Source organism: Scyliorhinus torazame, chromosome 1 (genome assembly GCF_047496885.1).
Source record: "Scyliorhinus torazame isolate Kashiwa2021f chromosome 1, sScyTor2.1, whole genome shotgun sequence".
Classification (NCBI taxonomy): Eukaryota; Metazoa; Chordata; class Chondrichthyes; order Carcharhiniformes; family Scyliorhinidae; genus Scyliorhinus; species Scyliorhinus torazame.
The window spans coordinates 82,007,248-82,023,324 of NC_092707.1; the positions used below are offsets into that span (position 1 = coordinate 82,007,248).

General features: G+C 48.1%; 1 protein-coding gene across 2 annotated transcripts in view; it reads left to right on the forward strand.

The window, feature by feature from the left end:
* znrf3 (zinc and ring finger 3) overlaps positions 1–14,440 on the forward strand; it is a 332,702-nt gene extending 318,262 nt beyond the window's left edge. For both annotated transcript variants that reach the window (XM_072497116.1, XM_072497106.1), the window contains exons 8-9: positions 1,302–2,990; positions 14,007–14,440. In XM_072497116.1, coding sequence (XP_072353217.1) covers positions 1,302–2,990; positions 14,007–14,062 — 1,745 coding nt within the window. In that variant the 3' untranslated portion in view covers positions 14,063–14,440. The remainder of the gene's footprint in view (positions 1–1,301; positions 2,991–14,006) is intronic.
* Positions 14,441–16,077: the final 1,637 nt, after the last annotated feature.

Sequence of the window (16,077 nt, forward strand, 5' to 3'; positions counted from 1 at the left end):
GTCAGATCCCATTTGGAGTATTGTGATCAGTTTTGGGCCCTGTATGTAAGGAAGGATGTGCTGGCCTTGGAGATGGTCCAGAGGAGGTTCACAAGAATGATCCCTGGAATGAAGAGCTTGTCATATGAGGAACTGTTGAGGACTCTAGGTCTGTACACATTGGAGTTTAAAAGGATGTGGGGGGATCTTATTGAAACTTGCAGGATACTGTGAGGCCTGGATAGAGTGGGCGTGGAGAGGATGTTTCCACTTGTAGGAAAAACTAGAAGCAGAGAACACAATCTCAGACTAAAGGAACGATCCTTTAAAACAGAGATGAGGAGGAATTTCTTCAGCCAGAGGGTGGTGAATCTGTGGAACTCTGCCGCAGAAGGCTGTGGAGGCCAAATCACTGAGTGTCTTTAAGACAGAGATAGATAGGTTCTTGATTAATAAGGGGATCAGGGGTTATGGGAGAAGGCAGGAGAATGGGGATGAAAAAATTATCAGCCATGATTGAATGGCGGAGCAGACTCGATGGGCCAAGTGCTCCTATGTGTCATGGTCTTATGTTCTTAAGTGGGACAGGTTTAGTGGTGTTGGTTCAGGGATATATTTTGGGCAGGATACTGGGCTTTGATTCAATGTCTCAACTGAAAGACAACAGCTCCAATAGTGCAGCACGCCCTCCATACTAAATTGACGTGTCTGACTGAGTGACGTTTTATACACCAGGTGCACTGTGGGGTGCAGGAGGGGGTGAGGGCTGAGTCCAATATTCTGCACCCACTAGCTGTGACATTATGCCCAACGCATGACGAAGAGGAGAGATATTTGTCCATGACACACCCAATATTAGCACCAGGGAAATGGATCATTGTCATCCTATAGTTAGTCAAAGGGCAGGGTTGCTGGCCCTGCACATAGCTGGGATTTGCCGGCGCTGCCACGTGTTAATGGACCATTGGCTGACCCCCTCCACCGTAGCGGGTCCTGCTACAGCAGGGCTGGTAAATCCCCGCCAGAGATTCATTTAGAGCATACAAGGAGGCCATTCGGCCAATCCTGACCAGCAGAAGCCGTGAGAAGCCCAAAAGACACTCCTCCCTTACCACCACTCCCAAAATATATATATTTTAAAAATCACCACAAGCACAACCTGCAAGAAATACAATCTGTGTCTGAACGGCAATATTAAAGCAGAGACACAACTGACAAGAGAAAGCCATACACCAGATCGTATCAGCACAGGTAATTGAGGTTCAACCCTATACTGATTTCTGCCTTGTTAAACATTACTTACGCCTTCTTTCTCTCCGCAGAGCGAAAGAAAGAAAGCAGTGGCCCCATCTGCGTAGAGGCCGACAGCCAAGGACGCAGCCGGCAGCGGGTGGTGCTTCCCGTACACTATCCCGGGCGTGTTCACAGGACCAGCCAACTGACTACGTATCCCACCAGGACGAGTATGGACCCACGTGGGAATCCCGTCACTGTGCTCACTGTGGACCAGCACAGTGAGCAGGGACTGTACCCCGCACAGTCAAGTGCCTATGTCAGGAGTTACCCACCTGTTCACAGTTTGACTGCCCACCATTGTAACTTAGAACATCGGGCCTACCCACAGACTCATAATTTCAGGAGGCCTAAATTTAGTGGGCGAAACTATCCAAGGGCTACTTGTTTTTCTCAGTACGAAACTATGTATCAACATTATTACATTCAAGGACTAAGCTACCCACAGACAGAGTCCCAGACAGGGATTATTAATCATAAGGGGCCCTCCCGTCCATTTCAGACCAACGGGAGCATGCTATATCCCACAGTGGTTCACATCCCCCCGTCCTCCCACCTGGATGGAGCTAGCACCTCGAGCTTCAGCTGTTACCATGGTCACCGGTCGGTGTGCAGTGGTTACCTGGCTGACTGCCCTGGCAGTGACAGCAGTAGCAGCAGCAGCAGCTCAGGGCAGTGCCAATGCTCCTCCAGCGACTCCATGCTGGACTGCACCGAGGTCAGTAACCAGGGCGTCTATGGCAGCTGCTCGACCTTCCGCAGCTCCCTGAGCAGCGACTACGACCCTTATATCTACCGGAGCCGGAGCCCCTGCAGAACCGGCGAGTCGGGTTTGGGGCGGGGTGCGGGCCTGCTGATGGTGGGACCGCAGGAGGATGAGCTTCCGGCGTACCGCTGCACCTCTCCCGGTGGTGACAGCAGGCTGCTGCCGGCCCCACCCCCAGGGGACCAACTTTCAAACTGTAGCATGGACATGAACTATAGCAGCAATTCCTCACTGGAGTACAAGGATTCGAATGCTACTACCTCAGAAGGTAGGCCCGAGTGCTCTTCTGGGTCTCCTGTGGACAGTAACAGCTGGCGTGGACGTGAGTCATCGGGGTCAGCAGAAGCAGTGCCTGAGCAGGCTTGTGCCTGTTGCTTCGAAATCCATCCCTTGGACTGCAAAGAGGTTGATGACAGCAAAACGGACAGTCACTTTTCATTGTTGAATGTGCCCTGTTGTAACAAGTGTGGGAGAGGTTCTGACTCTCGGACTGCGCCACAGATATTATACAGTATTAACGCAGGCTCCCTCTGTCGAACCAGTGCGGGAAAATACGAGGGCCTGTCCTGCTGCTTTTACGAGGAGAAACAGGTTCATCACGGCAGCAGCTGTTTCACTGAGGACTACGCAGTGAGCGTGCAGTACACCCTGGCCGACGAGGCTCTTCACAACCGCCTGCAGGGCCCCGCTACCCCCGGCTGCTGCGAGCTGAGCCAGCGCATCCCCATCATCCCCGAGGACACGGACAGCGACCTGGCCGTGGCGGAAGACTGTGAGGCCACCAGGCTGTGCGGGCCAGAGGCTGCACCTTCAGAGCCAGAGGGCACGGCACAGGAGCGGAGGGGGCAAGTTGTTTGCTCGTCACCTTTCAGCAGCCCCCCGGAGCAAACGGATGCATTTCAGGACATTTGCTCCGGGTTGCATGAGTCCACCATGAAACGTAACTCGGCAGGTAAGCAACATTCACACACTGCTCCTTATGTAGAGTTGATTGGCAGGGGGTGCATGGAGGACAGGATGCTGGATTTTCAGAGTCAGACTAACTCCAGAGGCAATTGCAAATGGAAGTGGGGCGGGGGGACCCCAGTCCCATTTCTGGAAGGAGTGGGGGGTGGGGAGAGGCCCACACGTGGAGAATCCACTCTCAGCCGGGCCAATCTGAAATTAGTGCTGAGTTCAAACAGGTCACATTTTCCCTGTTCCACGGGCCTTCCCCTGAAACGTGGAAGTCACAAATTAACGGAGGAGGTGTCAATGCTCATGAAGGATAGATAATTTATATCAATGTTTAAACTTTGGAATCGAAAACACAGAGCAGAATTTTACGGGCCCATGCCGGCAGGTTTGCAGGGGTGGGCAGAGGGCACCTGTAAAATTCCTCAGGTACAAAATTCCTACCTGCCTGCTCCGTCACCTGTGTGAAATTGTATGGTGGTGGTGGGGGGGAGGGGAGAGGAGGGTGTGTGTGATGGGCAGCCTGCCCATCCTCTCCCCTGAAGTGGCCACTTCCCCCTCAGCTACAATTATGGCACCAGGAAGATAAGAGTGGGAGTTTCCCACCACCCATTCCTCCCCCAACCAAACCCCTACCCCCTACACCCGCACCCCCCCCCCCCAAACCTCCCCATGCCCCCATTTCCTCACCCAGCCTTTCCAAGCAAGGGGTTGGGAATGAAGCGAAGAAGACTACTTTGACTAGACAGCAGTGGAGGAAAGTGCTGGATTGAATTTGAGGTGGGGGGTGAGGTTAAGGGAGACTATGCCGGGATGGATTTGCGAGGGTTGGAAAGGGGGTGAGGGTGCTAAAATGAATGGGCCACAATGCTCAAGTGTCAACCAGGGTGACAATGCTGACGTGAGAGAGTGAGTATCAAGGCCAATTTTGAATAACTGTTAGTTCATTGAAACATCACTTTGTTCTTAGATTAAAGATCAGGGGCTGGATTCTCCGCCCCGCCGGGCCACATTTCCGTTTCACCCCGCCAGTGGGATGCTCCGTTACGCCGGCTGGTCAGTGGGGTTTCCCATTGTGGGACAACCCTACGCTGTCGGGAAACCTCCGGGCTGCCAACAAAACGGAGCATCCCACCGGCAGAGAATGCAGCCCCATATCAGTTGTGAGATACAAAAGTGCTTAAAGTTTAACAGCAACATTTTTGATGTTTTAAAACCTCAACGTTTTCCAGGCGAGCAGACACACTTTCCTGCAGAGACACAGCACCAACCTTATCCCTTTCACTTTTGTATTTTCCTCCTTTGGCTGAAATGCTGGCCACATGTGAGCTGAAGATATAAAAGGCCATGCAACCGTTTGATTTCATGCTATCGTAGGTTAATTTTCAGAGTGTTGACCTTTCAAGGCAACCAGTCAACTTTGCTATTTCGCAAGATTGGCTACATGACATCTCTGTGGTTAAGGGGTTGAACAAGCTCTACGCAGACACTGGAAACGTCCAAGGACATGGTTAGTCTTTAGCCTGCATCTGTGCATTATTCCAAACCACTGAAATCTATGCTTCTCATTAAATATTCTTTCCATCTCTCACTGGTTTACTTTAACCTCTCTTGAAGTTGTTGACCATTTACTGGGTGTAGTAATGTAGATATTGGCTACCCAGTGTCACCTTGCCTGAAGGGCCATTAATCCGATCTGTAGAAACCCGACAATGCAGAAGGGTGGCCATTCGGCCCATCGAGTCTGAACCGACCATCTGAAAGAGCACCCTACCTCGGGCAACACACCCACCTTATCCCCGTAACCCAACATCTCCTTTTTTGGACACTAAGTGGCAATTTTAGCATAGCCAATCCACCTAACTGGTACATCTTTGGACTGTGGGAGGAGACCGGAGCACCCAGAGGAAACCCACAGGGAGAACGTACAAACTCCGCACAGGCAGTCACCCGAGGCTGGAATTGAACCCGGGTTCCTGCCGCTGTGAGGCAGCAGTGCTAACCACTGTGCCACCATGCCACCCACCTGTGCCTCAGTTGTCTGTGTAGGAAGGTTAATGCACTACAGGAAGAGTCACAGCTGATCCTAGTCCTGTCTTTGCCTTTGTGTGGGCACTTCAGGTAGCATAGCAATAAGGGCCTGTGATCCCACTGACCTTTCCATCTATGACCCTGAGATACCGAGGCCGCTTGTCTCAATGAGATTAGTTAGCTCCGAAAATGGGTGTCTGGTCATCAGATCCTATCACAATACAATGAGCATCAGCTCCATTATCTGCTTGGCCATTCAGAGGTGAACAGTCATGAGTTGGCAACTTGCAAATGCCTGATACTTGCGCGTACTTGCAGACAATGGCAGGAGACAGGCCTGGTAGCCTGGTGTTTATCGTGCTGGATGAGAAACCCAAGGCTGGGCTTTTGAAATTGAATTTAATAAATCGGGTGAGGTTGCTGGATTGTCATTGAAATTTACTTGGTCCACTAATGTCCTTCAGGGAGGTGAACTTGTTACCTCTCCTTCGTTAGGTCTACCTGTTACTCAATTCCAATCTCTTGCGGATGACTTCCAATAACGTCAGAGCAATGAGGGATGTGCAACAAATACTGCCTTTCCAGTGTCAGGCACATTGCAAGATCACATCTATTGAAAGGTCTGTGTGGTGCATTAGGGCATTACGACTCCTGGGCCAGGGAAGCACAAGGTCAAACTGGGAAAAGACCAACTTAAGTCTGATGCCAAGAAGTCATTCTTTAAATAAATAGTGAGAAAAGCAAGAGGAGGCTTCTGGGTGGGATAGAGAATGCAAAAGCCATGGAATATTTCAGGGAGGAGTTGGTTGCTGTTAGGGTGTGGGGAAGGGGACAGATGGTGAATATATCTCGAAACGTATTTCTGGACAATGAGCTAGAATGGACCAATCACCTCTCTTACCCACATCTATCTTGTGATGGTCCTTTCACTTTTGAGTCTATCATCAGTAGAATGGAAGTCTCCTGACTCTGGCTACCATTCAACACAGTAACCAGTTGATAATCTTATTTCCACAACAAATACTCTTTTATTGATTCCTGAGATGTGGGAGTCGCTGGCTGGGTCAGCATTTATTTCCCACCCCTTATTGCCCTTGAACTGAGGGCATTTTAAGAGTCAACCACATTGCTGTGGATCTGGAGTCACTTGTAGGTCAGACCAGGTAAGGATGTTGGATTTCCTCCCCTCGAGGACATAGTGAACCAGATGGGGGGTTTACAGCAATCGATGATAGTTTCATGGTCATCGTTAGACTTCAAATTCCAGATTTTTATTGAATTCAAATTTCACCACCTGCAGTGGTGGGATTCGAAACTGGATCTCTGGAATACGCTTCCAATGACAATACCACGAGGCCACTACCTCCCCAATTCATGCATTAATTGGCACTAATTCAGCAGCTTTATACCAGGGGCTTTTCACAGTAACATCACTGCAGTGATAATGTAAGCCTACTTGTGACAATAAAGATTACTATTATAATCTGTTAGAAGTGGCAAGTGTACACAGTAACCATGTATATCCCTCCAAAGCTAAGATGGATGTGCAGTCTAGAAAGAGCCTTGCTTCTCCCCTCACTTTAAATTACCTTATGTTCACTTCCCAGACAATGACCTCTCTTAACCTGCCTGCCAAACTCAAAACAGACAGTACCTTTAAAAAATGAAAAATGAGTTGCTGTGACATTTTTCTGTAAAAGGATAAAGCATTGCAAGGAAAGTAATATTATTCTTCAAAGGCTGGACATTAAACATTAACAACCTGATCTACTTCAAGCGGAGATTTAGGGCAGGATTCTCCGCGAACCGGCGGGACAGCCACTCCGGCGCCGAGGGGTGGCGTGAACCATTCCTGCGTCGGGCCGTCCCGAAGGTGCGGAATCCTCCGCGCCTTCAGGGGCTAGGCCGGCGGCGGAGTGTTTGGCGCCACGCCAGCCGGCGCGGAAGGGCTTGGCACCACGGCAACCGGAGCTGAAGGGCCTCTGCCGGCCGCCGTGAGTTGGCGCATGTGCGGGAGCGCCAGCGTGTGTTGGCGTCATCCCAGCGCATGCGCAGGGGGGTTCTTTTCCACACTGGCCATGGCGGAGGTTGACAGCGGCTGGTGCGGAGGGAAAGAATGCCCCGACCGCACAGGCCCGCCCGTGGATCAATGGACCCGATCGCCGGCCAGGCCACCGTGGGGGCACCTCCCGGGGCCAGATCCCCCCGCGCCCCCCCGAGGACACTGCAGGCCGCCCGTGGAGCCAGGCCCCGCCGGTAAGGACCTGTTGTTATTTACGCCGGCGGGACCGGGTGAAAAACGGGCGGCTACTCGGCCCATCGCGGGCTGGAGAATCAGCGGGGGCGGCCGCTGCCAACGGCTCCCGACCGGCGCAGCGCGATTCCCGCCCCCGCCAAAACCACGGGGCTGGAGAATTCGGCAGCCGGCGGGGGCGGGATTCACGCCGCCCCCTGGCGATTCTCCGGCCCGGCGGGGGGTCGGAGAATCCCGCCCTTAATGTTTTGGAGTGCTTTTGACTCTTAAAGCTGGACGGCTCCACGTCAGTGATCCCGCCACCAGCCACAAATTCAAACCTGATTCACTGGCCCCAATTTTGAAGGGTGGGTAAGGGCAAGAAAGGTACTGCCCTCACTGGCCCTGTGCCAGGCAATGGAGCTGGTGAATCAGGAAATGTTGGGATTCCCCACTGAGCATAAGAATTAGGCCTTCCCACAAATAATTCCGGCTCCCACTTGAACCTAACCCAAATTCCCTCCCCACAAGATAGGCCTTCTGGTTAATGCGAGGGAGGGAGTCCCAGGATTTTAATCCAGTGACATTGAAGGAATGTCAGGATGTTGGTCACTTGGAAGGGAACCCCCGGTGGTAGTGTTCCCAGGTATCAGCTACCCTTGTCCTTCTAGATAGTGGTGGTTGTGGGTTTGGAAGGCAATGCCTAATTAAATGGAGGGTGGGAAGAATCACTGCCTTCATTTTACGTATTTTAGCCAAGTTTTCTCCAGGCTTAGCAGGAGAAGGAGGTAAAACCGGTTAATTTTAAAATGCTTTCTTATAAGATATAGGAGCAGAATTAGACCATTCGGCCCATCACCCATCTGCTCCGCCATTTGTTCATGGCTGATATGTTTCTCATCCTCATTCTCCTGCTTTCTCCCCAGAACCCCATATCCCCTTATTAATCAAGAACTTGGGCTGGATTCTCCAAAAATCGGGCCATGTCCCCAAGCCGCGTAAAAGCGCTGCCGTTTCACCCCCCAGTTTCCTGCAAAAAATAAAGAGCGATTCACTTACCTTCAGGGGGCTGGCAGGGACCCAGAGTAATTCACGCAGCTTTGGCTGTGGATACGGGCCCCCGCACTTCCGGTTCAGAGTCCTCGCGTGCGCATGGTGGCGGCCTCCAGAAGCCATGCCGAGCGCCATGGCGGACGCAGATCGCGGACCATCACAAAGAAACAAGGTCCCCCCGATCAGCCCCGCGCCCCTGCATCGAACCGGCCCGATCTGCCCCGGCCGCCCACAAGGCCCCCCCCCCCCCCGTGCTGGATTCCCCGGCCCCCACCAGGGCGGCCGCGGACTGAGCCCGCAGCCACCACACGAGGTTCCCGATGAGCCATACGTGGTTAGAACCATGCCGTCAGGAACTCGGCCTGCTGGGAGTGGAGAATCGCTGGGAGGGCCTCTGGCAATGGCCCCCGTTGTAAATTGCGGATGAGCGATTCTCGTCGGAGCGGCGCCGGGCCCGATTCGGTCAGTAACTTTGATTCTCCGCCCCAGTGCCAAATGCGATTTTGGCGCGGTGCTAAGGAGAATCCAGCCCCTATCTATAATCTTGTTATCTGGATATCAGTGTGAAATACAGCCGAATTACGATCAATTTGCCCCTCCTTCCCCCCATTGCAGTTTCTTCTCTCATCCCATAAGTATTAAGGTGTCTGTCATCTCTTGCTGAGGTGGTTCCATAGGAGCTGGCAGTCCTCGAGTCCCTCACCCAAATGGATGTTCTTCATGTGTGAGGCAGACAGTGCATGTTGCCAGTCTGTTCTACCATGAAGAGGTGAGGGGAAGGTGAGACATTTACCGTTTCTTACAAGTGTCACAGAGATAGCAATCCAAAGGAATTGATAACTTTCTCCTCCCTAACCAATGGGCAGAGGTCTCATGGCGCATTGGTAGTGTCCCTTCTTCTAAGCCAGAAGCTCTGGGTTATAACCCCACTTCCGAACTTGATGGCCATGGAAGGTGCAATCAAGAGGTTGATTATCAGCCTGTAAATTCCTTCGATACACCAGGTGGGAGCTGTAAAAAGTGCAAGGGTTTTCTGGTCAGCCATATTGCAGAAGGAAATGGCCATCCACAGCAGCACTTTGCCTGGCATTATCATGGACCGATCCAATGGAAGTCCATGGTTGCCACTATCCTCTTAGGGCCTGGTACCTGGAAGGGATATTGGAAGAACCAATGGACACCAAATCCCAACCATGGCCTGAATTGAAGAATCTTGTTTTAATAACTCACTCGAGATTTCTTTTGTGATCTTTTGAATGGGATTAAATCACTCTGACACAGGATTGAATTTTAACATGAGAAAATAATTTCTGAAAACAGCCGTTTAAGGGCGATTTATTTGAATATTTGAGCAGCAACTCCAGTTCTTTACTCCTGCCCTAGTGACTTCTGTGCTATTCATTTTATGAAGATGCATTTCAAACAATAACCATGCGTAAAGTAAGTCTGATCTCAGCCTTGTGACTAAAGGGGGGTCATTGATCATAAAGTCGCCATCGTCCCAGAAGACCGTAGGCCGCTTTCCACTTTGAGGGGGAGAGCGTATGATGGTGATGTAACCTGAGGGTCACCACACCTCAGGTGAGGGGCAAGGTTGAGAAGGCGGACCTTCATGAATAACCTCAGCTGGTACGGGAATTGAACCCAAGCTGTTGACTTCGGTCTGCATTGAACCAGCTGCCCAGCCAACTGAGGCAAACCAGCCCCGTGTGGATCATAAGCTATATATGAATCATCCTGCAGCCCTCTAGTGCACCATCTAGTGGAATAGCATTGATGAAGACTTATGAGTTACCCAGATGATTTATTATACATTTCAAATGGTCATTTGGGTAACGAGTTAATTGCCCTCAGAAAAATACGATTGATTTATCAAACAGTTTGAGTAATATTTTGTAACTATCCACAATCCTGGGAGCAGTGATGAAATGCAGTAAGAAGCAAAGTTTGTTGTCTCCCGATGTTACACTGACTACACTTCAAAAGCAATCTATTGGCCGCAAAATGCTCTGGAACATTTAAACCAGAAGATTTCCTTTGGCCCCAAACAGCGTGAAAACCAGTTCAAAGAGGAACAGAAGCTAGAATAATATCGATGAATTAACCCAGAATATGTGCAGCGTCTCTCAAGATGCCAGCACCTGCTATTTTTAAGTCCTCATAAATAACGAGCAGTGGCGTGCCTGAAACCCAAAATGCACTTCACTTTTTAATTTACTGCTGTCTAGACACATTGGGACTTTTGGTATAAAGCAGGTCTCTAGTACGCTTTCTGTGAACATCCTCAGTGTCAGATTTAAGGCTTGGCAGAATGATAAAGAAAACTTGAGAGCCTCGGCGATGTTGCCTTTTAACAGGATAATAGTATACTGAAGCAGACACATCAATAAAAGCTAAAGGATCTTTAATTTTAGCACAGATTCAGCTGGTTTGCACCAATGCTACAGGGGGAAAATAATATTTTAATATGCAGCATGTGCTTGATGTGACGTGTTAGACCAACAATTTATTCAAAGTTAAATTATTTTCTTCCCTTATTTGTTCTTGGGATGTGGAGCACTGGTAATGCAATATTTATTGCCAGTTCTAATTGTTTTACAACTTCACTAAGTAACGTGGAAGCAGACTCACTTGTCGGGCTGACTGGGACTTTAGAACAATCCATTAGCACTCACGTACTAGAACCAGTCCACAAGTGAGCAGATGTATTGAGATCAATTGCACATCTTGGGATTTGAACTCATGACCTTTGGGTCACGAGGCTAGTGCCATAGCCCTAAGGCTACCATGCCCTGAAGATCCTAGCCTGTGAGTACAGCTTATAAAACGCCACGAGTGCTGGAAAGGGCATTGAGAAACAAAGAGATGTTAACAGCGAGATATTAACAGTGATATATTTACGTGGGAGAGATCAAGGGAAGAATTTGGTGGCTCACTACAAAGGAATGAACACAACAGGTTGGGGGAGAAGGATCTGTGATACAGTAAACATACACGGGTCCAGGCTGGAGTGAGCTTGATGGGCGAATAGTGCTTCACTGCAGACTTTCAAACACATTGCCGAAGATCAAACAATAACCAGGAGAGAATTATGAGTTGAATCTGAACTGTTAATCTTTTATGATGGCTCGGTGATTTTATCCAGCGACTAACTGAGTCATACCAAAAGTTATAGCAAGTTGAAGCTCTGATCTGTTTAAAGTTGACTAATATCAGTCAGGTCAGTCACAGGGCTCTAAAGTTGGTCTTAGGGCCCCCAAGCTAAGGGGAGAAAATTGGAGAAGGTCATTGTTCTTGATTGCTATCCAACCAACCCTTCCAGAAGCGATCTTGGGTTAAGGATCAAGTTCAGCTTTGACTTCCCTGATATTGAACAAATTCCTGTCACTCACCATTGCATTCAGGCAATGGGCACTGAACATTTTGTGGGTGACCAATTGGAACCACATCATATAGCGAGTAGCGAGAACTGAGAGAGATACAATTGGTACAGAAAATTAGCAAAAAAAAATCAAAGCCTTTCAGCAGAGCTAGCCAGAGGTTCTATCTGGCCTGCCAACCTGCTTCCTCCATCAGATATTCATCTTGTTTACTGTGTCCAGATTCTGTGGGTATCAGCTGCCCTTTGGTACCTTGCCAAGTGGCCTGTCTTCATGCGGGACACGGACCAGCACCCGCATTGCACTGATATGCAAGCATGGATGGGCACTTTACAGCCAGATAAACAGCAGAAATCATTTCCTTCTCCACTCTCTCTTTATTCTAAGCCAGAATAGAAGATCTTCCCGGTATGGATGTCCCAATTCCATAGTAGGACCTGTCAACGGATCCATTGTGGAAGGCATGGGGTTGGGGGGTGGGGGGGGGGGGGTGGGGTGGAATCACTATTCTGGGTAGGGGGTCATTACAAGTTCTACCATTACAAGGGAGCCATTACAAGTTCTCAGCTATTATAGTGCTGGTCACTCCTGTAAGCGGTGTAAGCATCTTTCAGGCAGGAATATGCCTGCACTGGCCAATATCATTGAGCAGAACTGTTCCAACACAAATACCGATTAGAACTTTCTGTGGTGCATTGTCAGAAAACCCGCAACACCGGACCATTCGAGTTCCAACAAGTCAAACTTGTCTCCTCTTTTATTGCCACCGTGACTTTCTTTGTACAAAATTGTGATACCAAGCAGCACATCACCAGTGCATCAAGCGTGCCTTGGACAACATTTATCTCTCAAACTAAGATCACTGAAAAGCAGATGAATCTGGGCATTTTTGTTATTGCTGTGTGGTGGGGCAATGTGGCTGCCGGGTTCGCTCACATGACAATAGTGAATGCAATTCAAAAGTCATTGATTGGCTGTGCAGGGCTTTGGAATGCAGAGGGTGCTTTATAAATGCAAGTTCTGAAGTCTACGATTCAGAAGTTTTGTGACAAGATGTTGCACTGTGCAGGATCTATTGGCACGATTACAATCCAACCAATTGTGTCGCGTGACACCCTTGAAATTACCACAATAATTTTAAGGATCATGCCATGTTATCCTTTGGCTTTGACATTGGACATTAGCACGCACTTCGCTTAATGCTCCATCATTATCACTACTTGTCTATTGTTTTTGACAACTGCCAGGAAAATTAAGTTGAAAACTAAATTATCTGTTTTGGCTAAAAGAAACTGCAGCAGGGTGTCAGCTCGTGACCTGCTGATCACATTCAAAGTTGGGTAGCACTATCGCCCCCTATGAATGAACAGTACATTTAATGTCGTTAATACTTTTGGGACGGTGGGTTATCACCGGCTCTGTTTTGCGTGGCAGTGCTCAGCACATTTGTGAAACATTAGTGTTTAGTGAACTCTCTGCTTTTGAAGATTGGAGCCTGTAATTGGGAACAGAGCTAAGATTGCCCTTGAGCAGTCTGGAAAGAAGAGCTAGTCAAGTTAAATATGTATTTATTTTATTTAAATCAAGAAAAAATGTTAACTTATGAATGGAGCCAAAGTAGAGCAACAGCTCATTAATATACCGCAGTTGGCTTTAAATAAACAACACATGAAACATGATGCACATTAATCCTATTGTATAGAACCATTCGCTACCATCGCATCACATTTGGTATTTCTCCAGTTTTATTCCCTCTCTCTTTCCCAAAGGTGCCAACTCTGCTGCAATGTTGTAGCACCGGTGCCAATAACCCCCTCGTATTTCAATCTTCAAAGGTGAATCTCAGCCTTCATTGCCAACAAGTTCTGTGACAGTGAGGGGGAGGGAATCACAGCCAAATTGGATCCATAATCGGCCACATGCGTTTTTCAGCAATAGCCATCAAGCAGCGAGCAGGGGCGAGGGCCCTTGGGCTCATGTTGCCCCTCTCTATCCCAGGGAGTTTGAGTTGCATGTGTAGTGTTCGCAGCACCATTCCAACAGAGATCAGCATGGGCTCAGATCAGCCAAATTTAACTGTGCGCAGAATTGTAACTACAAACTGGTCTTTTTGTCACTTGGCCCCGGCCATATTTCTGTTGTAGAATATTTTTACAGTTCAAAAGCGACATTGTATGACAGACAATGATAATTGAACCTAAACTTTCGAAATGAAGGAATTCACTTAATGTGCCTGAATTTTAAATCTGAATTTGGTTGTGGGGTTTGTTGACACATTCTTCCTCAGTAATCCTGTTTTTCTTTTGTTTTTCCCTAGGGTCCAGATCATCTCTAATTCTGAAACAGGACTGTTCCACTGAGCAGGACATCTGATTTTTTAAATAAATATATATGTGTATATAAGTACGGAGATACGGGAAGCGATCAATAAGACTCCAAACTCAGTCCCTGTGCGACTGTTTTAGCTTTGACAAAACACACAAAAGTGGTAATGTGGAGGAAAACACCAAATCTGATGCATCTTCCCACAACTCAGTGCGTGCTTCTTGTCTTGTGATTTTTTGAGACCACGTTCTGCTGTTATTTAAAACCCTGCTGCCCTTCATCGCAAGGCAACGATACTACTGTTGTCCAGGAACGTCAGGAATAAACTTTGATCCATAGTCCGAGGGATTTTTGAGCCTTCCGCATGCTCAGGGTTATGGCCGCCTTAGTAAGAGAGCAATACGAATCATAAGAGAAGTGGGGGAAAGGGGGATGGGGGGAGGATGTGGGGAAAGGCGGGGGGGAGTTGGGGGGGAAAGTGGGTAAGGGATGGGAAATGAAGCAACAGCCCTAGTATGGCTGTGACTGAATGTTGTTCTCTGTGTCACCACAGGAGAAGCAGATTGGCTATAACAAGCACTCATGGCAACCATGGGACAAGTAGAGTGACACTGCAACAATTGAGTGCATGTTTTGTACATCCATTTTGAAAGGCACCAAGGTAGAGTTTTATGTACACAATAATGCCTTTACTGCCTGATGATCCATGCAAAGTAACAATTTTGTTGGGTACTTAAGGCACTATTTTACATTTGTAGCACTTAAAAAGATATGTCTGAAATTTCTTGTAAAGAATTATAAAATGGTCAAGAGTTCTCTCCGTCATTACCATTTTTTCTAATGTGTTAAAAGGCTAGAAATTGTCTGTGTATATTCTGTATATGTATAGTGGCACATTTCATTTATGGAAATATGTTCTCAGAATATTTATTTACTAATATATTTATCTTAAGCCATGTCTTATGTGGAGAGTGTATGACATTATGAAATAATCATTGGAAAATCACTAACGTGGGACCTTGTAAATACATGATAATTGCACACAAAGATTAAATATTCTCTGACCAAAAACTGATTTTAAATTTTAGTACTATACAGTTTTGTAACAAAATATGTACAAATGTCTGTGAAAAATACAGTTTTATCAAGTAAAACTTTCCTGATGCTTTCTTGTTGTGACTCTTCATTGTTTTATTCTATCGAATCCCTGCAGTTCAGAGGGAGGCCACTTGGCCCATTGAATCTGCAGCAACCCTCCAAAAGAGTACCCGACCCAGGCCCACTCACCGGTCCTATCCCCGAAACCCCACCTAACCTGCACATTTTTGGACAGAAAGGAAACTGCTGGAAACCCACACAGACATGGGGAGAAAGTGCAAACTCCACACAGACAGCCACCCAAGGCCGGAATCGAAGCCGGGCCCCTGGCGCTGTGAGGCAGCCGTGCTAACCACTGTGCCGCTAGTTATTTATCTGAGGTCACAAATGGGTGTGATTTCTGCTCTGCAATTCTGTAGCTAAATTGTCGATGTGTTTCACGTGTTGACCATGGCTTAGGCGGTAGCACTCCTGCCTCTGAATCGGAAGATTCAGCATACCAAGTCCCACCCCAGGACCTGGAAATTTAAACTGACATTCCAGCACAATGTGGAGGGGGGGTCTTGAGGTCATGAATAGTATACATCAATGTCTTTCTTTTAATCAATGGATATTACTTGAGCAGCTTTGCTACAGCTGGCAAAGCAGAAAGTTCTCCCTCTCAGGATTTCAACCTCGTCTCAAAGGTAACACTCTCACCGTTGACACTTCAGGACAGTACTGAGGACATGCTTCACAGTCGGAAATCCCATCTTATAGAAGAGATGCTAAACTATGGCCCTGTTGTCCTCTCAGATCAACGTCGAAAGACCTCGCTGTACTATTCTGAAAAGTAAGAAGTCTTACAACACCAGGTTAAAGTCCAACAGGTTTGTTTCAAACTGAAGGAGCAGCGCTCCGAAAGCTAGCGATTTGAAACAAACCTGTTGGACTTTAACCTGGTGTTGTAAGACGTCTTACTGTGC